The sequence below is a fragment of the Myxocyprinus asiaticus genome, chromosome 4 (assembly GCF_019703515.2).
Source record: "Myxocyprinus asiaticus isolate MX2 ecotype Aquarium Trade chromosome 4, UBuf_Myxa_2, whole genome shotgun sequence".
In the NCBI taxonomy this organism is placed as follows: domain Eukaryota; kingdom Metazoa; phylum Chordata; class Actinopteri; order Cypriniformes; family Catostomidae; genus Myxocyprinus; species Myxocyprinus asiaticus.
Genome location: NC_059347.1, coordinates 46,712,377 through 46,739,971, shown reverse-complemented (window position 1 = coordinate 46,739,971; position 27,595 = coordinate 46,712,377). Strand labels below are relative to the sequence as shown.

The following is a 27,595-nucleotide window of genomic DNA, read 5'->3' as shown; positions in this document are numbered from 1 at the left end:
CAAACCATCAAATCAAATAAATGGGCAAGAGAGAATAATCAGAATACCATATATATTTTATTAATGCACCTTATCACGTGGCTCTCTGGAATACTCTGTTCTGATTGGTCAATGGCGCCATCTAGTGGTTTGATATGTCTCAGTAACAACCGCATATTCACATATTAGACAGCTAATCCAGGTATTTGCAAGCCATCATTCCTGCTTCTCAGATCACTGTGCAATCTCTACAAGCTAATAAAATAAACTCAAATAAATGCTTCATGTGCATTTATTTATTTATTTGGCAAGTAGTATTGTAAGATGCACAATGAGCAGTCAGATGTACATTAATTACAAAATAAACACCAACAGAACTCAGACACAAACTGGAGGTGGGTTTCAGCTCTTCAGCGACTTTCTCATCACAAAATTTCATCATTTCAATGAAAATCATTATTTTATGTCCATGTATTTATTTATTTGGTTAGTGGCCGTGCAAAAAGCTGGATGATGTATAGTCTGACAGTTGATATCGCAAAATAAACCACTTCAGGGTGATAAAGTGGTTTATTTTGATCTCCCTGTCAGGGTTTATTTTGCGATAACAACCGACTGCTCATTATCCCTTACATAATGTTGCAAAAATTACAGTGAGTATTTCATACCATACAGAGGGGTTCAAAAGTAAGTCCACATTGCATATTTGGGATTTAAAATCAAATTTAAGCCTGGACATAAACCAGTTTTGTAAGTTTTTGTATTTTTAAGAATTTTAAACAAAGGAATGTTATGACAAATTTTATAAGAAATATTTAAGATTCTGCACACATTACTAAGTCACTAATTAAATAAGCAGATTTTTGACATTGACCTTGTTAAAGGTGCTATATGTAAGATTGACAACAAGCGTTTGAAATGGGTACTGCAGTCCAAACTCAAAATATTGGATAGTTGTGTGCCCCACCCTAGACTCTAAGCTCATGCGGGTTGCCAGAATGTTGATACGCAAATTAGCAAACTCAGCATTCGTTTTAAAGGATTTCTGGGCTTTAAGCTGTCTCCATCTTCCAAAGGCATCTCCCATATTTATCCCTGTTTTACTACGCCTCTGGTCATGGTGGTTTGCGAGGCTTTTTAGGTCGGGTGGAATCTGTTATCTCTGATCCAGTTCGTTTGTTGGCTTCCATGGCTGCAGCACGCAGTGTTGTTTGCCTGCAAACTTGTTCAAATCTGGCAACCTTGCGGTGTCGAAATACTATTGGTGAGTGGGCAGTAGGCGGATCACACAGGCCAAAACATAAACAGAAATTCTGGCCCAGAATGGAAACTTCAAAGTAGAATATACTGGCTGTGGCATTGTTATTGGAGAAGCCAGTATTTCAACTTAGCACATTTCCTAATTCTCTAATGACATATTATGGTCATTTTATGATTTAGTACAGTAAAAATATTACATATAGCATCTTTAACTTCTTTGTACAAAGGGTCAGATTTCCTGCCTTCCAATAAAGCACACAAGGTGATCTGTGGAACACTCAAGTCATGCTGGATAACATGGATCATCCGGTTTTGCACAAACTTCTGGAGTCCATGCCAGCTCGAGTGCATGCTGCAATTAAACCAAAAGCATACAAAATACTAAGAAATTCTTAAATGTTATTTTTCAATGCAACTTTTCACTCAAGATAGTATGCTGATAATATAATTTGTAATTTATTATCATTCAATTAGTCAAATGCAAAACAGAAGCATTTTCACAACAACGATTTTTTGAACCCCTGTATGGTAAGCCCTTATTCAGAGTAAGTAGAGTTAAGAATTCCCAAAGACGCATTTCCTACGGGGAGCGTTGTCCCATCCTGCATGAATAGAACACTTGGTGCGTGTAAATGCACTCACTGAGCACTAAGTTGACTGTGTGTCTCCCAATAATTTAAGCAAATTAAGATCACAGTGCACACACATATATTACATCTAAGATGCAAATGCTTTTATTTTTCCAATCAAATCAGAATTTTCAAATTGTTCAAAGAAAATCTTCACATAAGTGGGAAATTTAAGCTAAGACTAAAGCTTTGCCTTTGAAAACTATAAATGAAAATGCAGATCAACTATTAATCTTAGATGCTCACTGTGAATTCAGTAGCCAATGAGCAGGGAGAGGAATACAATGCTCTGTGTGTAAGGTGTATTCACTTACCTACAGCCTCAGCTGCTTGTGGCTTTTGTTTTGATCTGCTGACAATTTCCATCATACGCTCATTATATCTTTCCTTGTCCCCTGAGACAGTACGGTAAGCCTTCAAACACACAACAAAACAAAACAAATCACATTCACAATCTGCTTTTTTAAGACTACTAACTACATTTAATTGAAAAATGTTCTTTTCAGGTTAATGCATCTAACACTAATAGTGGATAGGAAAAAAATGCTGTCAACTTAAGTAAATATTTTCTGTATAATATTTTATAATAATCATTTCTTTTGGCCTTTAGTACAATGATGATATAAGACTGAATTATTTAATTTTGCATACGCCTATTTGATATCATTATTTCTCTCACACAGTATAAATGGGTCCTTATTCATGAAAATATATAGCTGCCTTTATATTTCAAGAAGGCAAAACCTTGCAAACGGATCATCATATTTGAGGGTACTTGGCATCAAAAAGTTTATATGTGATAGGCCACGTGCAATGTGAAAGAGTTCATGAATAAAATTAACATCATTATTTACTACCCTGATGAAAACAGATGCAACCTTTGATCCAGAGTACGAGCATGAGGAGATATTGTTATATAAATGTCTACAATAAACAAGCTTAATAACATGTGGCCTAAATATGAGCAGTTATAAGTTATCCTCATGCCACACAATGTACCTCGATCTGTGGCGCTAGCAACAGCAAGGTCATGGGTTCAATTGCCAAGGAACACACATACTGATCAAATATATACCTTAAATGTGCCATAAGTCACTTCAGATAAAAGTGTCTGGCGAATGCAATGTTAATGAACATCAACATCATTCACAACTTAACCACAAAATCGCCAAAGCCTTTGCCAGTACTAATTTAAATATCAGTACAACTCATAGAAATTGTGTCCAAAACTATCATTTCTGTGTATTTTCAATATCTGAGGTTGCTTAAGAAGCAAGTTATAAAGGACTACTTACATAAACTCCCGCCCCCAGACATGTTGCTCCAACCAGCACGTAAAACAGAGTGTTTTCCCCGCCCCCTCCTGTTGCCCCTGACGACATCTTGGCCCTCTGCACCATCTCCAGCCTTCTCTCATGTCTCAGCACTGAGAAGTCAATAAACAAAATGTATTAATTCTTTAAAAACAAGTGAACAATCAGACTAACTTGGGTGCACTGATGTCCTATTTCCAAACTATACCTAGGTTAATTTCATCAGTAAACTCTGGGTACAGAAGAAATGTTTACACATGTAAGCCATGTTTTACAGTTTCCACAGTGCTGAGTTTCACACACTGACTGAAAGCTTGCTTGCTTTCTCAGAAAGTGGAAGGGCTTTATTGGGAGTTTTGTTATAGGATTTTTTTATTTATCAATCTGTCAAATCCAAATATCATTAGAACATTAGAACCCCAAATGCAGATTCAGTGCTTTATTTAAACATCCAACTGATTTTGCAGTATTTATTTATTGCTAAAAAGGCATTTAGTCATTTCACCCAGCTCAGAAAGTGTTTTCTGAGCCTCAGGTGTGTGAAGAGTCAGACGTGTCCTAGGCAGAGTGCAACGCCACACCAATCTCGGCTCAAAACTTACTGAAACACTTTACGTACTTGAGCATTACAGGGATAGTTGGCCCAAAAATGAAAATTCTCTCTTCATTTACTCACCCTCCTGCCATCCCAGATGTGTCTGATTTTCTCTCTTCTGCAGAACACAAAGTTTTTTAGAAGAATATCTAATCTCTGTAGGTCCATTCAGTGCAGGAGAATTGTGGCCAAAACTCTGAAGCTGCAAAAAAAAAGGCAGGATAGACATAATCCATACAATTCCAGTGGTTAAATCCATGTTTTCTGAAGCAATATGATAGGTGTGGGTGAGAAACAGACCATTATTTAAGTACTTTTTTACTATAAATCTCCACCTATGACCAGCCCCGACCAGTAGGTGGCGATATGTACAAAACATGCAAATTGCCAAAAAACAAAAGAAGAAAGTGGAAGTGAAGGTTTATAGTAAAAGATTACTTAAATATCATTCAGTTTCTCATCCAAACCTATTATATCACTTCAGAAGACATTGATTTAACCACTAGAGATATATGGATTACTTGTATGCTGCCTTTGTGTATTTTATGGAGTTTCAAAGTTCTGGCCAGTATTCCCTTTCATTGTATGGCCCCACAGAGCTGAAATATTCTTCTAAAAATCTTCATTTGTGTTCTGCAGAAGAAAGAAAGTCATACAGATCTGGGATGGCATGAGGGTGAGTAAATGATGCGAGGATTTTCATTTTTTGGCAAACAATTCCTTTAAGTTTACATAGCTTTCATGTCATATAAATCATTTGACGGGACGGTCTGACACCGTGCGAGTGGCCAGCTTGCCGTGTGACCGGCGAAATGGCGCAAATGTTTATAAGCAATTTTAAGCAAGACTGAGGTAAACACAGAGCGCTAAGTTCACAGGTGATCCACAGCTTCCACAGACTTCTACCACTTTCCTCAACTTGCCTGATCTCCTCGCATTCTGCACACACAGAGTAGATGAGACCCGAGCCAGGGGAGCCAGTTTATTCCATACTGTTTTGCACTTAAACATCGCAGCACTGCTGTGTTCAGCGATCACGACAGCCCGGTAACGTTCACCGCCACGCTCACCGTGAAGTACTCTCACAAGGCCGGAGACCTTCTCAGGTCATTCAGGACCAGCGCGTGCAGAGGCTTCCGTTCTCCGCTCTTGGCCCGCCCTTTTGCTGCACTGATTGGCTCGAGCATTTGCCTACTATTTTGTAATTGGTTCATGTTTCTGCCTATTATAACTTATTAGGGTCACCCAGCGATGATTGGCTATTGTTAAGGCACGCATTAAAGACGCCACAGGTCATGCGACGAGTGACCGCCCAGTTAACAACCCACAAATAATTAAATCCATAATCTACTACTGCTTGAAAACTGATATTCTGGCATTTTTGACGACGAAGTGTATTTTTTTAAAACATAAATCATCTAAATAGGTGAACATTTACAACGATTTTCATAGGCTACTGTTGATTGTATTTTTATTTTACGCTCAAATTCTGTTGATTTTTTTTTGTTATTTTTTTTATTCCTTAATATTTGCATAGGAAATGACTGTTGGTAACCCCTTCTCTAATTCTATTTAATAGAAACCCCCTATACTTGTGTGTAGAGCTGACTTGGATGTAAACATATACACAATAAATTATTGGGGAAATAAAATAGAGGTCAGTGTGGTGGAAAATACTTAGCAAAATACTTAATGAAAACAATAAAGGAGGACACAAATTATTAGTATTGACTCATTTCTTATTTTGAGACTTATAGTCTGTCACTCTTCAATTATCTACATTCTCCTTAAGGAGAACCGAAAAATTTGTAAATTATTTTAGATAATTTGTGTACATAAAATAGTTATAAAACAAAAAATATTAACAGAATGAAGTTCCTTTCCCCACATTTGCCCAAGTCACAAACGATATACTTTCACATTATAAACAACATTTTTGCAAATATTTTATATTTATATAGTCATAAACTGAGGTAAGCCTCTGGCAATGCCAGAATAAATGCACAATGGTTTTAGGGTGCTGCTAACAAAAAGAACAGTTAACGTCAATATCTCTTTTTAATTTAGTAATGACAAGCTATTCTATTATATTCTGTTCTATACTATTCTATATAAATCAGAAAATATATATATATATATATATATATATATATATATATATATATATATATATATATATATATATAAAAGTTTAAGCTATTCATGACTGTATCAGAAAAGCTGTCCATATCAAGCTATCAGTGATTGTGTGCGCGCGTGTCTCTAGACCTGTCTCGTTGCCACAATTACCTCTGGATGATGATAAAATGAGGCGTTCCAAAAAGGTGTGAACTGCTGTCTTAATTTTCATGCATTGTGGTTATATCTGTAGTCGTAGATGTTGCAGATCTCCTGAGCTGGGCTGTGCCTTGACCGGGGGAATTTCCAGCGAGGAAAACAAACTCACATTGCAGAAGAAAGCTAAACAGTGCACAAACCTTTGACTTCGTCAGGATATCAGCGAGAGAGGAAAGGCTACTTTCTCTTTCTGTCATGCGAATATTCTGTAAAACACTACCAGAACATTACATCAAACCTCCCAAACAGCCCCATTTACGGCCAACTGGACGAAAACTCATCTGAAAACAAAAACGCAAGAGGACAGCATATATTGTTCTTCACTGTGACTTTAATATTAAGCACGGAGATATTTATCACGGCTTTACGACTTTTCCGAGGATATTCACAGAGTGAGTTAAAAAGGTTTAATCATAACTTCTCATCAAACATGCACTGTTTTCCGTAGGTGAAAGAAAATAGGAGATGTATCAGCATTCGTGTAGTAATAAACTGTTCTCCTGTTAGATCTCAACCAACCGACGGGACAAGCAGGAATCGCAAGTTGTGACTTGCTTGATCAAGAACTGAAACGAAGTGCACAGCAGGTATTTAAAACACTGCTTCAAAATATGAAAACATTTTTATATTGAATAAATATAGTTATGAGGCTTTATTTTGAGAGTCGAAATTCTATTTTGAACAGAGACTGTTGCTGGACATACAACATTCTGTATTGGAGACTTTATTAGGTAGGCTAAATGTGTTTTTATGTTTGCTTTGCAAGTTGTGCTGCTTTTATTTGATTGTCTTGCATTGCAATGAGGTGAAGTGTGTTTTTCAAACCAGCGGTGCACTATACGGGGCAAAACTTAAACAGTTTCAGGGGCTGCAGAAAAATGGTAAGAAGATATTTCTTAAAGGGATAGTTCACCTTAAAATGAAAATTCAGACATTGTTTACTCTTCCCTGTGTCGTTGTAACCCCATATGACTTTCTTTTTCTTAACACAAAGGGAGAAATTGTCAAAAAAAAAAAAAAAATTGAGCTCAGAGATGTCATACAATGGCAGTTTATGGTGACTACCACTTCAAGCTTCATAAAGGATGCAAAAGTATAATTCAGAAGTCTAATAAATCATTGTATGCGACTCATGCCTTGTTCTGAAGGCATATGATAAGGTTTGGTGAGAAACAAACTGAAATCTAATGTATTATTTAGTGAAACTCTTGACCAACCATTGTTCTCCTGTGTGGTTTCATGAGAGTGCACAAGAGCAACAGAATACACAGCCCCTCTCGTGAGATGGGACATATAAGTGAGAAACCGCTTTATTTATCTTCAACCACACCACCAGCGATATTAACAACAGAAAACACAAACCAGAATACAGAACTTACAAAACATGTCTGAAAAGTTTGAAGTCAATGAGGAGATGCATTTCTACGCCTAGCCGTATTTGTTTGAACTGGAATACTCGGAAATCAAACAGAGAGAGGTGGAAGAGGCTGAAGGCAATCACAGTCTAACCAGACGCGACACAACACGGGATAAAGGGTATCTTTTCCATGTTAATCAAGAATTTTTGTCTTAACCAGCCATGACAAGTGATGGGACATTCTGTCGATCGCTTGGATTCTGTTTGCGCCAAAGTCTTTCTAGCAAGACAGTCCACTGGCAGCCATCTTTGGAATGCTCCTGGGAGGCTATTTCCAGCCATGACAGTGCAGCTCCTATCAGCTTGAATGGGGGAACACCGAAATCTCAAAAATGGTTTGTCAAGCTTAAGTTTAAACAACACATTTCAAATCAACAGTAAAATCAAACAACGGTGGTATCATAAATTGTGCTTCTTTACCTCGGATTATGCTGAAAAACATAATTTTACCAGCTTGTTTTGCCAATGCGCATGCGTGTTCTCGAGTTGATTGACAGGCAATGTCTGTATATAAAAGGTGATTGGCTCTTTTACCTGTAAGGTGGGACTCCCTTTCTACATCCGTTGACCATTGGGCATGAGTGCTCCTTGGTTGGGCATTCCAATTGGACCCATCTCTGCTAAATAATGTCTGATCAGCAGAGGATGTCACACCTACCAACTGTTCTGCTGAGGTCTCGCTGTCTTCTGAGTTGTCACATATACAGGTGCATCTCAATAAATTAGAATGTCGTGGAAAAGTTCATTTATTTCAGTAATTCAACTCAAATTGTGAAACTCGTGTATTAAATAAATTCAATGCACACAGACTGAAGTAGTTTAAGTCTTTGGTTCTTTTAATTGTGATGATTTTGGCTCACATTTAACAAAAACCCACCAATTCACTATCTCAAAAAATTAGAATATGGTGACATGCCAATCAGCTAATCAACTCAAAACACCTGCAAAGGTTTCCTGAGCCTTCAAAATGGTCTCTCAGTTTGGTTCACTAAGCTACACAATCATGGGGAAGACTGCTGATCTGACAGTTGTCCAGAAGACAATCATTGACTCCCTTCACAAGGAGGGTAAGCCACAAACATTCATTGCCAAAGAAGCTGGCTGTTCACAGAGTGCTGTATCCAAGCATGTTAACAGAAAGTTGAGTGGAAGGAAAAAGTGTGGAAGAAAAAGATGCACAACCAACCGAGAGAACCGCAGCCTTATGAGGATTGTCAAGCAAAATCGATTCAAGAATTTGGGTGAACTTCACAAGGAATGGACTGAGGCTGGTGTCAAGGCATCAAGAGCCACCACACACAGACGTGTCAAGGAATTTGGCTACAGTTGTCGTATTCCTCTTGTTAAGCCACTCCTGAACCACAGACAACGTCAAAGGCGTCTTACCTGGGCTAAGGAGAAGAAGAACTGGACTGTTGCCCAGTGGTCCAAAGTCCTCTTTTCAGATGAGAGCAAGTTTTGTATTTCATTTGGAAACCAAGGTCCTAGAGTCTGGAGGAAGGGTGGAGAAGCTCATAGCCCAAGTTGCTTGAAGTCCAGTGTTAAGTTTCTACAGTCTGTGATGATTTGGGGTGCAATGTCATCTGCTGGTGTTGGTCCATTGTGTTTTTTGAAAACCAAAGTCACTGCACCCGTTTACCAAGAAATTTTGGAGCACTTCATGCTTCCTTCTGCTGACCAGCTTTTTAAAGATGCTGATTTCATTTTCCAGCAGGATTTGGCACCTGCCCACACTGCCAAAAGCACCAAAAGTTGGTTAAATGACCATGGTGTTGGTGTGCTTGACTGGCCAGCAAACTCACCAGACCTGAACCCCATAGAGAATCTATGGGGTATGTCAAGAGGAAAATGAGAAACATGAGACCAAAAAATGCAGATGAGCTGAAGGCCCCTGTCAAAGAAACCTGGGCTTCCATACCACCTCAGCAGTGCCACAAACTGATCACCTCCATGCCACGCCGAATTGAGGCAGTAATTAAAGCAAAAGGAGCCCCTACCAAGTATTGAGTACATATACAGTAAATGAACATACTTTCCAGAAGGCCAACAATTCACTAAAAATGTTTTTTTTATTGGTCTTATGATGTATTCTAATTTTTTGAGATAGTGAATTGGTGGGTTTTTGTTAAATGTGAGCCAAAATCATCACAATTAAAAGAACCAAAGACTTAAACTACTTCAGTCTGTGTGCATTGAATTTATTTAATACACGAGTTTCACAATTTGAGTTGAATTACTGAAATAAATGAACTTTTCCACGACATTCTAATTTATTGAGATGCACCTGTACACACCAGTTCAGAATGGAGAAGACGTGACAGACATATCCGCCTGACTAGCTTCTGAGTATGTGTGGCTGCATCAGCCTTTTCCATCTCTCTGTTTGATTTCCAAGTACTCCGGTTCAAACAAACAAGGCTGGGAAAATGCATTTCCTTGTCAACTTCAAACCCTTCAGACATTAGATTTCGGTTTGTTTCTCACCAAACCTTATCATACGCCTTCAAAACAAGGCATGAGTGGCATTAGACTTCTGAATTATACTTTTGCGTCCTTTATGAAGCTTGAAGGAGGTAGTCATAAACTGCCATAGACATCACTGAGCTCAACATTTTTTCCACAATTTCTCCCTTTGTGTTAAGAAAAAGAAAGTCATAAGGGTTTATTACAACACAGGGGTGAGTAAACAATGACTGAATTTTCATTTTTGGGTGAACTATCCCTTTAACGTAACAACAGTTTAAACAATACATTTAGCAAGAATGCATAATGATCACAATATTTGCTTAAACAGTTTATTCAGCAGACAGTATTCCTGCACTGAATCATACTCAGTGGGATAATAACATGAGTGGCCAAACCAGTCAGGAGGGTTTAATGCACCTCAGTCCTGACAGAGAGATAGCGGTGCCACAAGATGGAATTTACTTCGTTTTCTCTCAGGTTCAATTCGAAACACACCTAAGACAAGATGTGTACTTTATGCAGGATTTGTACAAGAGGACAGCGTCCTCCTGTCCAGCGCCAGTGATACTCCCTGCTAGAGTGACAGGTCTGGTGAACAGCTCTATTCCAGCCACCAGGGGGCGCTGTTTCGCTTAGAAAAGGGCGACAGTCTCTCACTACATCAGCACCGTGAGATTTCCACACGAGGCCACTTTCTTCGGGGCCTCCCTGATTAACTAAATCACAACAAGCGGAACAACTTTTATGTTGTTTTTCTTCTTTTCGACAGATTGAAATCTGATTCAAAGCTATTGACATAAAACTAATAAATATTTTTATATTACCAAAACAGCGAATGTTATCCACATCATGGCTTAATAAAGCTTCCAAGGTCTCATTACTTTGTTTTAAACACCTTAATGCAGATTAACACATATAATCTATCTCATTAGTATTTTGATATTTTGCCTCATAGAACAAGACAGGGTGCTGTCTGTGGACCTATGTGTGATATGCATTGCTTAATTCAGTCCTCAAACACCTCTTCATTCATATTTCAAAATCCAGGATGGGATATGCACAGGTTCACAAAATCCTCTAGTCCACTCTCGATATGACTACTTCAGCACTTCACCAGTCGTCTACCAATTCAATAGGCTGAATCAAAAAATTAAGCATTAACTGTTCATTTTCTTCAACATTATATGTTCCATTACATGGAAATTTTGGTAACACTTTACAATAAGCTTCCATTAGTTTCCATGAACGAACAATGAACAACACTTTTACCGCATTTATTCATCTTAATGTTAATTAAAACAAATACTCATACATTTTAAAAATCAGTTGTATTAGTTAACATTACTTAATGCACTATGAACATTGAACAATTGTATTTATCAACAAAGATTTATAAATGCTGTAAAAAACACATTGTTAATAGGTGTTCGTGATACCCACTCCATTAACTAATGTTAACGAATGGAAACTTTTTGTAACATTACCAAAATGTTAATTCAAAATTATTTAATTATTTCTGTTAATAACCGATATCCATTATTTTTTGATTATTGATAATAATAGTTTGTGTAACAGCTTTCATGTAGGGTACAACGGGGCTAAAGCATGGAAAAAAGGCCCCCTCGCTACCTTTTTTTAAAAACTGAATTTTAATCAAAACAACCTTCTGTTATTTATTTTCACAGAAATGATGTTGCTCTATTAATATTAGATAAAAGGAACTCTTTTTTAATCTCGATGCATTTTGTGACCAGCAAAAAGCAAATTTTCCTTAAGGTATGCCTTTAGCCCTGTCGTACCCTTTAAAGAATCACAAATTGCAAAACATGTGGCTGAAATTTTATCCAAGAACACTGTCAGCAACACAGGACTGAGTAACATGTAGTTCTGAATTTATTTAAAGATGTCTAGAAATGCAGGTGTTTCAGAGGACAGACAAAAGCTAATCTCTAAAATAGAAATAGGTCACTGCTTGGTGAAATACAAAACAGAAGAAAATAAAATGGAGAAAATAGTACTATACAAAGCTGAATGTCCACACTTGGGCTGTTTCCATAGCACAGATAAACCCTCATCATGAAGTGGAAATGCTTCAGTAAGGAATCATTTGCAAAAGGATCTATTATACCAGAACTGCGCTTGATGAGTGTCTGGAAAAGATCCCTTAAGACTCCTGGAGATGGGAAATCTTAGGGAGTAAATTAAAATGTATATGTTAGCCTAAGTTTAAAACATATTTTGCCAACACAAATCCCATTTGTGAAATGCATTATCAGGCTCTACAAACCCACAGTCTGCACTTAAAAATATCTTACAGTGTGTAAAAAAAAACAAAAAAACAAAAAAACGTTTGGCCGATGGTCTCAGAATCTGCGGCGTTTGTTGGTGCCAAAGTCGACAGGAGGTCCAGGACGAGGGAAGGGAAGAGGCAGACCACCTGGATTACTGGCCGACCCCTGCTGTAAAAGAGAGAATGGAGCTTGTACTGTATCCTCTGCATAATGTACTGAAAATTGTGTGGATGAGAATGATCTGTACCTCGTTGGAAGCCAAGCTGGTAGCTCCTGCTGCAGTGGGATTTCCACCCATCGGGTTCCTGGCCATTCCTTGACCTTTAACCCCAAGAGAGAAAACAAAAATAGTGTTAAACTCAAAATGGATCCTACATTTAAAAAAATTATATTGACAAAAGAATTCTCTAGCATTACACATTGGAAAACTAAAACAAAAAGACCAATTAAGGAAGAAAAGACCATCAATTTCTACTAAATTTATTGATTAGAATAAAAGAACAGGATTCTACATATATTTGGCGTGACACCTGGGTAATTGCTTTGAAGGGATAGTTCACCCAAAGAGTCTTATGGATTAATTACATGTTGCCTTTATGTGCTTTTAAGAGCTTCAAAGTTTGTCACCATTCACTTGCATTGTGTGGACTTACAGAGCTGAAATATTGTTCTAAAAATCTTCGTGTGTGTTCAGCAGTAGAAAAGTCATACACATCTAGGATGCCATGAGAGTGAGTAAATGATGAGAGAATTTTCATTTTTGGGTGAACTATTCCTTTAAATTGTGTTAAAGGGATAGTTCACCCAAAAATGAAAATTATCTCATTATTTACTCACCCTCCTGGTATCCCAGATGTCTATGACTTTCTTTCTTCTGAAGAACACAAATTAAGATTTTTAGAAGAATAGTTCATCACTGTAGGCCCATACAATGCAAGTGAACGTGTGGCAAAATTGAGGCTCCAAAATCCACACAGAGCATAAAAGTAATTCATATGACTCCAGTGGTTAAATCCACATGTTCAGACAGGATACACTCATAGGTGTGGGTGAGAAACAGATCAATATTTAAGTAATTCTTTGGTCATATATTCTCCTCACTGCCCAGTAGGGGGCGTTATGCACAAAGACTGTGAATCACCAAAAACCGAAGAAGGAGAAAGTGAAAGTGAAAGAAAAAGGAATTAAATATTGAACTGTTTCTCACCCACACCTACCATATAGCTTCAGAAGATATGGATTTAACCACCAGAGGCGTCTGGAGTACTTTTATGCTGCCCTTATGTGGATTTTGGAGCTTCAACATTTTGGCACCCATTCACTTGCATTGTATGGACCTACAGAGCTGAGATATTCTTCTAAAAATCTTCATTTGAGTTCAGCAGAAGAAAGAAAGTCATACACATCTGGGATGGCATGAGGACGAGTAAATAAGTGAATTTCCATTTTTGGGTGAACTATTCCTTTAATTTTTGTTTTTACAAATGTTCAGTGGTGAGAGGGTAAGTTGTTAAGTTTGTTCACTGCAAAATTTATCAGATGTGTAAAGACTGTGTTCTTATTCTTACCTCCCATATGCATTCTCATGTCTGGATCTCTCTGAAACAGCAAATGTACAACATTACTTCAACATGTCAGAAAACAATGGTTCTAAAACACAGCTGCATTTATGTGGCACAGGCAGTGTGATGTGGACACTAACCTTCTCAGGGAAGTTGCCTCCCTGTCCCTGCTGCCTCCTCATCATGTCCTCACTGTGGGCGCGGAGCTCCTCCTCTCTCCTCCGTCGCTCTTCCTCCTGACGCAGCTCCATCTGCTTCCGTTTCTGCACCTCCTGGCTGTGAGCCTCCTCCATTCTTCTCAACTCCTCCTGCCTGCGCAGGAGATCTGAAAGAGCGAGATAAACCGGCAAGTCAAGTTAAATATAGTACAACTTTCAAAAACGCACCTTGAGACATGCATTCAATGCATGCTGTTTAGCTGTATTTGAATGAAAGAATGCATCTTAACATCCCCGAACAAACATGTTTGAGTGGTCTCAGGTAAACCAAAATCAGGTAAACCAAAATCATCTTAATTAACAGTTTAAGCCAATTAGTCAACTTCGAAAATATCTGAAAATGATCAAACTCCATCTTTAGATGGACTATCCCTTTAAAGAGTAATGCGTGTGCACGTTTGTGTGATCACCTTGTCTCATCAGCATGACTTGGTGCTCGTGTCGTGCTGCTTCCATTTCTGCCTCCAGTTTCTCTTGAGCTTCTTTGATGTTCCGGTCCACCTGCTCGTACTGCTGCTTCTCCATCTCCATCAGAGCCTTCCAGCGCATCGCATACTCATACTCAAATGAGCCTGGCTGGGCAAAACGGGGTGGCTGCTCACGCTCCCTGACAGATAAAGACAGATACAAAGAAAGAGTAAAACAGAGAATGAGTTGAAAAAAGCAAAAAGACAGAGACAGAGGTTTAATTTTGAATCAGCAAGTAGAGTTATGTTTTAGACCATTATTACACAGCGTTTTGGAATACTTGATTCTGATTGGTCACATCACAGAACTCTATAGTCAAATTTGTATATGTAACAGCTTTTAAAGGGATAGTACACTCAAAAATTTAAATTCTCATCATTTACTCACCCTCATGCCATCCCAGATGTGTGTGACTTTCTTCAGCAGAACATAAATTAACATTTTTAGAAGAATATTTCAGCTCTGTAGGTCCATACAACGTAAGTGAATGGTGATCAGACCTAAGTAGCTCCAAAAATCACAAAGGAAACATAAAAGTAATCCATATGACTCCACTGTTTAAATCCATATCTGCAGAAGTGATATATTAGGTATGGGTGAGATAAAGATCAATATTTAAGTCCTTTTTTTACTCTAAATCTCCACTTTCAATTTTACATCTTAAAGTCACATGTGGTGCCTGTTTAGTTTCACTTTCACATCTTCGTCATCTTTAGTATATAAGACATGTTATACTACAATAAGATTTAATCCCAAATCAAAGAAGTAGGACTGTATATGTATTCACAAAGTGAATGTGAAAATGGAGATTTAGATAAAAAAAAGGAATTAATTATTGTTCTGTTTCTCACTCACACATCATATCGCTTCTGAATATATAGATTTAACCACTGGAGTCATTTGGATTACTTTTATGTTTCCTTTATGTGATTCATTTGCATTGTATGGACTTAGAGAGTTGATATTCTTCTAAAAATCTTCATTTGTGTTCTGCAGAAGAAAGAAAGTCATACACATCTGGGATGACATAAAGGTGAGTAAATAATGAGAGAATTAATTTTTGGGTGAACTATCCCTTAAATCGGTTACTGACAATCATCCAGGCAACTGTTTTTTTAAATAGCTAAGCTAGCTTTATTCCTCTTATAATAAAATAATTCAAACTCTTTAAATCAAATTCTGTCACAAAGCGAATTAATAGGCTAAACGGACAAGTATGTGTGCATCACAGTCAGCTGGTCATTTTTGCAAAATAAACCCCTTTATCTATCAAGACATGACCCTTTCGTTGTGGTTTATTTTGCGATAATGAGCGACTCACTGAATATTATCACTTATATATACTGTATACAAGAACATGAGAAACTCACTTGTGGAATAGTGGGTTTTTGTTAATAAGTTTCTCAGGAAGCCCCTCATCCTCATCCAGCTGTTCCATTGGCTCAACAGTAATAGGCCTGGGAAATCTGAGTTTGGGGAAGAAAGATAGACTTAGATAACCAACTTCAATTTACACTGTACAAGTAATCCCTAAACGTGTAGCAGACAGGCTAACTCACGTAGTAAGAAGAAAGGCTCCATCGGCACAGCGGTCCAGAGCTTTCCTGGCAGATGGTTTGTTGGCAAACTCCACAATGCCCTTCCCAGTAGGCCTACCACGATCATCGACAATGACAATGGCCCGTTCGATCGGGCCGAACATGGAGAAGGCCTCCTCCAGGAGCTCGTTCGACACAAACTGTGGCAGATTCTTAACCGCCAGTGCAGCACCGTGCGTGGCAAAACGCACGCGGATCTGGCGACCGCGGAAGAGCGTGTCATCCAGTTCTGCCTTTGCAATGTCCGCAAGTGTCTTCGTTTCCTAAAAACAAAGTGGAATGCTATGGTTAATAAAATGTTTCAATTGTTAAACTAAAACTATACAGGCTACATAGACACTATTTACATCTGGTATTAAGATGCGTTTCGGGTAATCCAGTCAAAAGTAGTCAGTGCTAAATACAGGTCTAAACGGGGTCCTAAAACGTTTTGTGATCAGATCACAAAAATCGCATAAAACCACATCGCATTTGAGGTTTAAACAGTAATCAGTCCTGAATACCAGACAGCACCACCCCTCATCTGTCAATCAACTACTGCGCTAAAACAAGAGTGTAAACTTTGCCGGTTATGAGCGGCTTTAAAGGGAAAAAAAAACATCTAATCGGAAAACATACACAAGCATGAGAACTTAATGGATTTTCTTCAGTATGTCTGATATCAACATGCAGTGACACTGATGAGAAGCACACACATTTGAAGCTCAGCCAACAGTTACTCCACTAAAACAATGCATTATTGTTCTCTAAATGTTGTTTGTGCTTTGATTAAATTTCAACAGCATCTGAGAGAAACAGTGCACGGATTTGTTCGCGCTTGTCTTTTTTGCCTTTTTCACGATTTATTATCATGCAGTAAAACAATGACAGTGATTGATGTATGTCGTCATGAAATCAGAGACATTGGACTCGGAATCTGCGCTTGCTGCCCTTCAACAAATCATGTGCATTCCATATTCAAAGTGAAAAGACAGCCTGATGATAGGGCTGCAACTAACGATTATTAGAATTATTATTCAACTATTCGGGCAATTATTGCAATGATTAATCATTAGCTCTTAACCGACTATTCAGCTTGTGCCTCGACTTAAAAGGTTGTATTAAACATGCTTACTAACAATAGAGGACAAAATCATCTTTTAATAATACCTCTAAATGACATTCACTGAATTAAAGGGGGAAAAATACTTGGATTTGTATTGTTTAATTCATAAATTCACAGCAGAAAAATCCTATTGTTATCAAGTGTTTTGTCTTGTTTTCCATTTAAAATGATTTAAAAATCCCTAAAACAAGAAACATTTACTTCAGAAGCAACATATGAGATATTTAGACTTTTTCAGAGAATGTATCTTGAATATAAGTGTATTTTGTATATAAGTATTTTTTCACGACGGGAGAGTCGAACCAATCCGTAAAGTCTTCTCCAGCACATCCCAAAGACTTTCAATGAGGTTAAGGTCAGGACTCTGTGGTGGCCAATTCATGTGTGAAAATGATTCCTCATGCTCCCTGAACCACTCTTTCACAATTTGAGCCCGATGACTTTAGGCATTGTCATCCTGGAATATGCCTGTGCCTTCAGGGAAGAAAAAAAATCAATTGATGGAATAACCTGGTCATTCAGTACATTCAGGTACTCAGCTGACTTCATTTTATTGCCGCATAATGTTGCTGAGCCTAGACCTGACCAACTGAAGCAACCCCAGAGCTTAACCATTATTTAAATCCAAAGACAACTTTTTTTTTGGCCAGGCAGTGTATTATGATTCACTACATCACAAGCAATCACATTATAATCTAGCTGTAGCATATGCGTGCCAAAGATGAGCATCTCCACGCGAGACAGTGTATCAGCTGGAAGAAGTTTGAAACTCTCTCTCGCGGTTTTTCATGCGACTCCTATAAGCGGCTCTGACCGCACAGAGAAATGCCAGTTTCGCAGTTTGTGCTCATTTATACAACCCGTTTCCTTATTATTTGAAATTTAATAAAGGATGCATTAAATACAGTATATAACGCCAGGGTGTTTCCTTTTTAGACACTCTGACAGGCAAGTTTTGCTCAAGCAGAACACCAGGTACCAAGAGGTCCTCACTGCGGAATATAGTGCAATGACAGTGGATTAAATCCATGTTTTAATAGATGTAAAATGTTCGGAGCCATGATATACTGGATGTTATTAAAGCAAACATTTTATTCAGCATGTACAGTATGTAGCGTTGTGTAAATAAAAAGAAAGAGTGCAATAATGACTGTATTTCCTTAAACTTTTTTTTATGTTAATAGTATAGTTTAACGTATTAATTACTTTTGAGCTTTGGGGATTGCAGTCTACTAAAGAATAGAGGTGCTGACTATTTGGAGTGAATTTGTTTGGAATGGATGATAACTATATGTTTTTTTTTTTATTCGTTTGATTCTGTTTCGAGAACATATACAGCCCTATTTCTTCTTTGATTTGCGATTAAATCTTATTGTAGTATAACATGTCTTATATATTAAAGATGACAAGAATAAAAAGACAATGTTTATCTTTATGCATCCTGCAATGGTCGATTACAAAACGGCACAAGTAGTTTCGTGGAGATAATATACAAAACAATGCATAGTATTTCAAATAAACACCACACTCTGAAGCTGCTGGAGAGAAAATAACATTTGTTATATGGATGAATTTAAGCATTAAAGCTTATACAGACACAGATGTCTATCGCCAGTAGTTAAACTATTAACTTTTAGTAGGAACTAGACTAATATAACCTGTCAAACTAAATTGCGTATAGGCTATATGCCACACTGACAACACTAAATAATACAATATTGTAAAGAAAATCTATTATAATATAGCTGTGTGCATGCACATTAAAAACTATCGACTACATAGTGGATTAAATCGCACTACAGTCTGCAGCAAGGACAGTCTCTTCACTTCACAACGGCACTGCTTCTGTATTTATTTATCATTTTTGTATTATAATTCCCACATACTTTGCAATCTACATCACCTTAATCTGTTAGGAGTGCGTCTGGCCTGAGCTGTTCTTTCTTCCTCTCCTTGATCAAGCGTGAGCTGAAGTGCTGCTCTCCCACATCATCATTAGCGTTTCAAAACATCTCATGCTGTGTTAAAGGTGCTATATGTAATATTTTTACTGTACTAAATCATAAAATGAACATAATATGTCATTAGAGAATTATGAAACGTGCTAAGTTGAAATACTGGCTTCTCCGATAACAATGCTACAGCCAATATATTCTACTTTGAAATTTGCATTCCGGGCTGGAATTTCTGTTAATGTTTTGGCCTGTGTGATTCCGCCCACTGCCCACTAACCAATAGTATATTGACACCACCGGGTTGCCAGATTTGAACAAGTTTGCAGGCAAACAACACTGTGTGCTACAGCCATGGAAGCCAGCAAACGAACTGGATCAGAGATAACAGATTCCACCTGACATAAAAAGCCTCGCCATCTGTCTAAAAACCATCATGAACAGAAGCGTAGTAAAACAAGGATAAATATTGGAGATGCCTTTGGAAGATGGAGACAGCTTAAAGCCCAGAAATCCTTTAAAACAGATGCTGAGTTGGCTAATTTGCGTGTCAACATTCTGGCAACCCGCATGAGCTTTGAGTCTGGGGCAGTGCAGACAACTCTCCAATATTTTGAATTTGGACTGCAGTACCCATTTCAAATGCTCGTTGTCAATCTTACATATAGCACCTTTAAATGAGATCAAATGACTATGTCAAGAAAATTGTCAATTTTTTATTGTCGACTAATCGTTTCAGCCCTACCTGATGATGATGATAAATATTGTGGAGGATAAGAGTTTAAGGGATTTAATGCGCAATGAATAGTAGTTCTATCAATCAGTCAACATCCCACTTAGACTATGGTAAATGTTTAATGTTACTATTTCAGTGCATCTGTCTGTACTGTGGAGTTTGGAAAATGTACATATTGTTCTGTTATATTGTGTTGTTCTTTCCGAAGAAGGAAATAAATGCATTTTGACAGGAAATAAGTATATATAGACAGCCCCTCTACCTTGCGAGTAAATTTCGCACTATGCGACCAAAAAACATCTGTTATTAGCCACTGGCAAGTAAATATTAACATTTCACTCACCAGTGATAGAGCTGTGTAGTCTCGAAGCACCGAGGCCCTTTTACTGAATAAAAAGCAGTTGATTAAGAAGCTGGATTCAGCCTCGTCTTTCCCTGCATTCTGTCTCATGAGCGCGCAGGAAAAAGCACGTGTCTCATTCAGCTGAACTCCGAGCATCTCAGGGAACCACACCGCAGACGTCACAAGAGCAGCTCTCTTGAGAGTGTGTGAAGATGAACCACATCTCAGGTGCTCTGATGTGCATGCCGTCTACAGAGGCTTGCGCCAAACTCCCGCAAAAATATAAACAAGGTATTAACGTATTAATTTTGTGAACGCAAAGCGCTTTAGTTTCACTTAATGGTCATGTAATGGCAAATGTACGTGGTTATTGTGGGTTTATTCACAGTGTTAATAACACACAGTGAGACAGAGGAGATGCCCTGCTCTATTTCTGTGGAGATGATAAAATGCAAGAATCTCAAAGTCTTCCTTCACGAGAAATAAGGGCTTGTGAGTTAATCAGAGAGCCTTAAAGTTAATGGGTGTAAGTGAAGAATTTAAGGCAGAAATATTTTACTATTGCATAATATTTAAGCAACATCACATGTGCAAGAGTACGATATGGCCCTAAATCAGCACTGCTGTGATTACCTACGGCACTCGGCCTGCGGCCAAATCACAGCAGTGCTGATTTAGGGCCATATAGCACAATTGTGTTATGGCTTATATACAACAGTTCAATGAACAAGTACATTTTAAAAAAATTAGGAAAAACTGAGTACGGTCATAAAAACGCATTTGTGCATGGAACTACTTTATTACGTGGTGGATCAGAATCTGCCGTTGCTGGTTCAAACAAAATGATGCGTCCAAGCCTTCATTAGTAATTCAAAAATGTCACTTCAGAAATAGTACATGGCTTGTGCTGTTTCTAACAAGTTACTGGATAAACAAGGAAGGATGTGTGTGTGTGTGTGTGTGTGTGAGAGAGAGAGAGACGGAGCGTGTGTAATCACCTGTTGCCACTCCCAAGCAGAGATGCTGTCAGCTTTCTGAAGATCAGCTTTCTCAGTGGTAAAATAGCCGTCCAAGCGGGGGTATTTCTCCCTATTTTGCGGTAGCCGGTGCGCAAGAGTCGATCACTATAGAAACCGCAATGTCCTCCGCCATTTTAAACAGTATGTATCCAATGTGGAAACTACGGTAAGAGGTAAGCTCCTTGAGTTCTGTAATCAATCAGTCTGTTGTGTCTCTCAGCTGTGATGAGCCGTAAATGCTGAAGTTGTTCGTTTAAAGCCGTTTCAAACTATTTCCTAGCTTTAGTAGTGTAGTAGCGATCAAGGAGCACTGTTGTATGTAAACAGTGGCAGACGCGAATTCAATTCACGTCACCAACTGGCTCATATTACACATAAAAATTATTTTGCTACCACCTGCTGGCTAACATATGTAAAAAAAAAAAGACAAACTGTAGCTCTAAACACATCTGCACTGCTCTTACACATTAGTTTAGAACGGCACAATCACAAGCGGAGTGATACACACAGTGAAGCGTCCGAGTGCTGATGGTGTCAGACCATCAATGCTCATGGAACATCTCCCGTCCAATCAGATTCGAGGACCGGAACTAACTGTTGTATATAATATAATAGGTATACAGGTTGGCTGGGTTACAAAAGAAGCAAAACAAAACAAAACATTGAAGAAGTCCAATGGATCAAAAGTAAATGAGACAAATAAGAGATATATTTTAGTTACTTAGACATATTTTGATAATTAAAATATTATTTTAAATTTTATACTTTTATATTTGACTGTCATTTATACGTTTTTGAAGCCTGAAAAGGAAATCATACACCCTTATTTTATTATATGACCCAAGCTAAATTTATATAAATGACTTAAATGACTGCATGAAGCGCACATAGTGAGTTTGTATGGTAATTAATCATCATGTTCATGAAACACCTAAAACAGACAATTAATCATCATAGCCCTAAAACAGGCAATTAATCGTCATAATCGCAATTATTTGATTGACAATTAATTGTCAGCCAAATTTCACAATCGTGATCCCTAATTTTCATTATTAGGTCGCTACCTTGTGAATTGTTTTGTTAAAAGTGTACCAAATTTCAAACAGTGACAACAGCTTGTATTATTATTAAAAATGCGATTTCATGACATCATATAAATTGATAGAATGTGAAATTTGTAGATTTTTAAAAAGCTAAAATGTGATTCAACAAAGCAAAATCAAAAAAAAAAAATTACAATATCCTATATTGCATGAATATATATGATGAGGCCCCTCTCTCAGTTTGCTTAATATATTTTTTTGTTTCATTATGCTTACATGTCGTAAAATGTCTGGTGAGTAAAAACTAAAAATTTACTAGCCAATGACGACTCTCTCCAACATGATCGTAGAGGGCTGACAGAGTTGAATTTCAGCACTTTTAAAATCTGAGATTAATCACGATTAACTGAGAAAATCACGAGATTAATCGCAATTTAAATATATATATATATATATATATATATATATATATATATATATATATATATATATAGACAGCTCTATTATACAGTATACACTAGTTATATTTCCATGAATTTCAGACTATCAATTTCCATAACTTTTCCAGGCCTGTAAAATCACATATTAAAATTTCCTAGACATTTCCAGGTTTTTAAATTACAGTAGGCACCCGGTTGGATTGGATCAGAAAATATGGATTTAACCACTGGAGTCTTATGGATCACTTTTATGCTGCATTTTTTTTTTTTTTTGCATTTTTGGAGCAACAAAGGTCTGAACACCATTCACTTGCATTGTATGGACCTACAGAGCTGACATATTCTTCTAAAAATCTTTGTGTTCTGCTGAAGAAATAAAGTCAAACATATCTGGGATGGCATGAGGGTGAGGAAATTCTGAGAGAATTTTAATTTTTGGGTGAACTATCCCTTTAATAATAAAAAAGATTTTGCGTGTGACAAAATGCAAAAAAAAATTAAAAGGAGGATTATGAATATGCTGTATCATATCAGTCGTTTTGTTTTTGTGTACAACCAGTCACTCTCTCCTGATTTAGTACCATTTTAAACTGCTGAATGGTCGAACTCACCAATCTGATAAAGCCAAATCCCCTGTCCTTATTGATGAAGATCTCAGAAGGTTTTCCATATTTGGAGAAGAGTTTCTCCACATCCTCCTCTGTAGTTCCCGTAGGCAGGTTCCCAACAAACAGTCTGCTTCTCTGCGTGTAGGTCTTCTCTCCTGGCTTCCTGAAGTTCTGCAGGTCTATAGTGAAAGCAGCATCTGCAGGAGAAAAAGTTCCAACACATTAATGAGCAATATTAAGCCAGATTGGCAGACTTGCTAATTATGTACTCTAAATGCTCTACAAACCAAGGCAAACCACACCATACAACATTATAACACAAATACCGAGCTCTTAAAGGCTTTTAGACAGCAAAAGCTCCTACTTGGCTACATAAAACACAATGCCTCTGCTGGTCATTCTTTAGCGGTTACATTTATTACTGAACTTACTGTATGCTGTTAAGTGTTGCATCCAAGCTAATAAGCAAAATAGAGAACAACCACATAAGACTTTGATTGCTATTGTGAACCACAATTGATTAAACCACAGACACTCTTGTTTGTTGCTTACTTGGGCTACTCTGGTCTGCAGCATCAGTGTGCTGGCCATTGCTGTCGGCTCCTGATGGCTTCCCTTGCTGTTCCTGCTGGGGGTTGGGCTGCTGTCGGTGGTTCTGCTGCTCTGGCCGTGGTCCTCTGTTGCCCTGCATCTATTAAAGAAACAACATGAATCACCAGTGCAAAACATCCACAATGTCGCAAGAGAATGAAATGTAAACCATCAAAAAGCACTCAATCAATTATGTATTACAATCCAATAGCGCTGAAACGATTATTTGGCATTATCGACAACATTTTTCGTTGTCAAATAGTCGTTTGATCTCATTTAACGTAACATGAGATCTTTTGAAATGCTAATGAAAACGCAGAAGAGCAGATTGAGGAGAGCAGCTCAGTCCACACGCACTCCAAATTTTCCAAACAGATTAAGGTGATGTAGCTCGCAAAGTATGAGGGAATTATAATACAAAGATGCAAAATAAGTAAATACAGAAGCAGTGCCGTTGTGATGTGAAATAAAGCGGAGCCGTACCTGACATTCGGCTTGAGCAAAACTTGCCTGTCAGAGCATCTAAAAAGGAAACACTCTGGCGTTATATACAGTATTTAATGCATCCTTTATTAAACTTCAAATAATAAGGAAGCGGTTGGTATAAATAAGCACAAACTCTGAGTCGCCGCGTGAAAAACAGCGCGAGAGAGTTTCAAACTTCTCCCGGCTGATAAACTGTCACGCGGAGACGCTCATCAAGGGCGCGCGCTTGCTGCAGATAAGATTATAACATGATGGCTCGCGACATAGTGAATCATAATATACTGTATGTGTCACGGTGTGTATCTTATCGTAAAGAAAATTGGCGATAAGATACATTTATCTGAGAAGATACATAAGATATTTAGACTTGTTTTCAGAGAATATATCTCGAATAAAAGTATATTTTGTCTTTACTGCACTGGCAGAAGTATGAGCAAGTGAAAAAATACACTTATATTCAAGATACAATCTCTGAAAGAGTCTACATATCTCATATGTTGCTTCTGAAGTAAATGTTTCTTGTTTTAAGGATTTTTAGATCATTTTAAATGGAAAACAAGACAAAAACACTTGATAACAATATTATTTTTTTGCTGTTCTTTTATTTTTATGAATTAAAAATCCAATCCAAGTATGTTTCCCCTTTAATTCAGTGAATGTCATTTAGAGGTATTTTTAAGATGATTTTGACCTCTTTATTGTTATTAAGGACGTTTAATACAACTTTTTAAATCGAGGCATAAGCTGAATAGTCGGTTAAGAGCTAATAATCGCCCGAATAGTCGTTCTAACAATCGTTAGATTAGTAGATTATCAAAATAATCATTAGCTGCAGCCCTACAATCCAATAATGTTGTTGCTGGATCCACATTTAGTTTCACACAGAGCACCTTTACACCACTGACTTTTTAATAGTGCACATTTATTATACCCTCAATCAACATCTGGAACACAATGAACCACATAGATGAACAGGAGACTGCAATCAGTCCAAATAGCTGAAAAAAATAATCACGGTGAATTTGATTAGATAACAAACAGATCACAAAAGAGCTTGTTTGATATGAATTCCAGCAATATCAGCCATATCACACATACACTAACAGAAATTGTGTTTGATTTATTTAATAATGTATGAATGAATTAGACCAAAGTGTTCATATTGCATATGAGTGATTTTTTTTTCTGTTGACGAGTAATTATTGTTATGCATTTGAATTAATGGTCTGATTATTTCACTAATGTGTTATTTAATTAAATGTGTGTTGTTTAGTAGACTTGTTCACGTCGAGTGACTGTGAATGCAATCTGATGTCTTTGTTTTCAATAACGGTGTCATTTCGTCATTAACGAGTGTACTATAGTGTCTGGATTGTAAAACGTCTGATCTATTTCATTAATTGTCTTATTCCTTAATGCATGAGAGTAATTTGTTATATGTTTTTATCAATTATCTGATTTCTTCATCAATTTGCGTGGGTTTTTTAGCAAAGCTTTAGCCGGACCGCTCATCCACGTAGCGAACAGGAGAGACTGATCTCTAGCTGATACACACAAGCACACTGAAGCTAAATTAAAAGCATGCATAGTGTACAGTAATTATAAACGAAATGCGAGCGTCTAATTACCTTTGATACAATTGTTTAATCCGCTCCAGTAACACACGCAACGTTGATCACAAAGAGGAGAGGGGAGGGACACCTTACACCTCAACCTGCTGCCTGCTCTAACCGCTCATTGGCTAAGGTTGGATTTTTCGGCGTGCTCTTTACAGTTTCTATTGGTCAGTTTTACATCAATAATATGACGTACACATTTTACGGCCGTTTAATTGGTTTCCGTCAGTTTCAAACCATTTGCTTGGATTCCATTGGCTGGAAATGAGGTAGGAAATGACGTAAGACAAGTTAGTGAGCGGCGTGCGTTGAAAAGTGATGGCGCCGACCAGTGTTGAACACAGGAAGCGCAATCAGAATAAGCTTTATTTTCAAGTATGCATACACACACAATGAATTTGTCATGGTGACAGAAGCTTCTAGTGCAAAGAGAATACAAAAAATATACACATACAACATATACATACAAACATTTGAAATATACATATACACATACACTACCGTTCAAAAGTTTGGGGTCACTTGCCTGAAATGTTTCTCATGATCTTAAAAACCTTTTGATCTGAAGGCGTATGCTTAAATGTTTGAAATTAGTTTTGTAGGCAAAAATGTAATTGTGCCAATATATTCATTTATTTAATTACAAAAACTAAAATTTAATTTAATTTTTTTTTTTTTTTTTTTTTTAAATGGACGACTTGGACCGAATAATTAAGAAAAGCAGCCACTAAGTGCCCAGCATATAGATGGGAACTCCTTCAATACTGTTTAAAAAGCATCCCAGGGTGATACATCAAGAAGTTGGTTGAGAAAATTCCAAGAGTACAATTCTGCAAAATCTAGGCAAAGTGTGGCCACTTTGAAGATGCTAAAATATAACACAGTTTTAATTTATTTTGGATTTTGTTTAGTCACAACATTATTCCCATAGTTCCATTTATGTTATTCCATAGTTTTGATGACTTTACTATTATTCTAAAATGTGAAAAATAAAGAATGAGTAAGTGACCCAAAACTTTTGAATGCTAGTGTATATACGTAAACAGTGAAATAAGAATACAAAATAAGATACAACAGATAAATATAGGGAAACTACAGTAGGGCAATATTGTTGTTCTAATATGTTATATACAGATATACAGTTATGTGCAAGGTGATTTAATTTATTGTGCAGAAGAGGTAGGATATGTCAAATAAATATAAATGAATATAAATATGAATGAATAGTTGAATATGCACATGATTGTATTGCCACAGTGGAGACTATTGGGGGCAGTTTTAACTGTTCATAAGGTGAATGGCCTGAGGGAAGAAACTGTTCTTGTGACTGACTGTTCTGGTGTTCAGTGCTCTGTAGCACTGGCCAGAAGGCAACAGTTCGAAAAGATAGTGTACTGGGTGAATGGGGTCCAAAGCGATTTTCCAGCCCATTTCCTCACTCTGGAGGTGTACAGTATTTGAAGGTTGGGAAGGTGAGAACCAATAATCCGCTCAGCAGTCTGGACTATCCTTTGAAGTCTTCT

The 27,595-nt window shown here is 37.4% G+C and overlaps 2 protein-coding genes and 1 long non-coding RNA gene across 11 annotated transcripts in view; 1 reads left to right on the top strand and 2 right to left on the bottom strand.

The window, feature by feature from the left end:
- Positions 1-4,908, bottom strand: part of LOC127438747 (apoptosis-inducing factor 1, mitochondrial-like) — a 28,231-nt gene extending 23,323 nt beyond the window's left edge. For 4 of the 6 annotated variants that reach the window (XM_051694574.1, XM_051694577.1, XM_051694585.1 and 1 more), the window contains exons 1-3: positions 4,700-4,908; positions 3,164-3,294; positions 2,183-2,282 (exon numbers count right to left, since the gene is read on the bottom strand). In XM_051694574.1, the coding sequence (XP_051550534.1) occupies positions 2,183-2,282; positions 3,164-3,294; positions 4,700-4,787 (319 nt within the window). In that variant the 5' untranslated portion in view covers positions 4,788-4,908. The remainder of the gene's footprint in view (positions 1-2,182; positions 2,283-3,163; positions 3,295-4,699) is intronic. The other 2 variants (XM_051694604.1, XM_051694613.1) reach the window with 1 other exon arrangement.
- Positions 4,909-6,095: 1,187 nt separating this feature from the next.
- LOC127439003 (uncharacterized) lies at positions 6,096-11,724 on the top strand. Its single transcript, XR_007896840.1, has 4 exons — positions 6,096-6,505; positions 6,621-6,700; positions 6,799-6,844; positions 10,519-11,724. It is a non-coding gene; the product is annotated as an uncharacterized LOC127439003 (long non-coding RNA).
- A 143-nt stretch (positions 11,725-11,867) lies between these two features.
- LOC127438836 (non-POU domain-containing octamer-binding protein-like) lies at positions 11,868-26,205 on the bottom strand. 4 transcript variants are annotated; one of them, XM_051694754.1, is made up of 11 exons: positions 26,085-26,133; positions 25,388-25,454; positions 23,932-24,070; positions 23,383-23,576; positions 16,095-16,396; positions 15,906-16,001; positions 14,478-14,674; positions 13,990-14,174; positions 13,856-13,886; positions 12,535-12,608; positions 11,868-12,455 (listed from the first exon to the last, which is right to left on the bottom strand). In XM_051694754.1, the coding sequence occupies exons 3-11, from the start codon at positions 24,068-24,070 to the stop codon at positions 12,360-12,362; spliced, it is 1,314 nt and encodes a 437-aa protein (XP_051550714.1). In that variant the 5' UTR covers positions 25,388-25,454; positions 26,085-26,133; the 3' UTR covers positions 11,868-12,359. The 4 variants fall into 4 exon arrangements, with proteins under 4 accessions (XP_051550714.1, XP_051550706.1, XP_051550721.1 ...); XM_051694746.1 differs by lacking the exon at positions 25,388-25,454 and having other exon boundaries at positions 26,085-26,205; XM_051694761.1 differs by lacking the exon at positions 25,388-25,454 and having other exon boundaries at positions 11,868-12,452; positions 26,085-26,205.
- Positions 26,206-27,595: the final 1,390 nt, after the last annotated feature.

Coding starts and splice junctions, on each gene's coding strand:
- LOC127438836 (XM_051694746.1), bottom strand. CDS start 24,070: ATGCAGGGCAACAGAGGACCACGGCCAGAGCAGCAGAACCACCGACAG. Junction 23,577..23,931: donor TGCAGACCAGAGTAGCCCAA/GTAAGCAACAAA, acceptor TTTCTCCTGCAG/ATGCTGCTTTCACTATAGAC. Junction 14,175..14,477: donor AGTCATGCTGATGAGACAAG/GTGATCACACAA, acceptor TCGCTCTTTCAG/ATCTCCTGCGCAGGCAGGAG.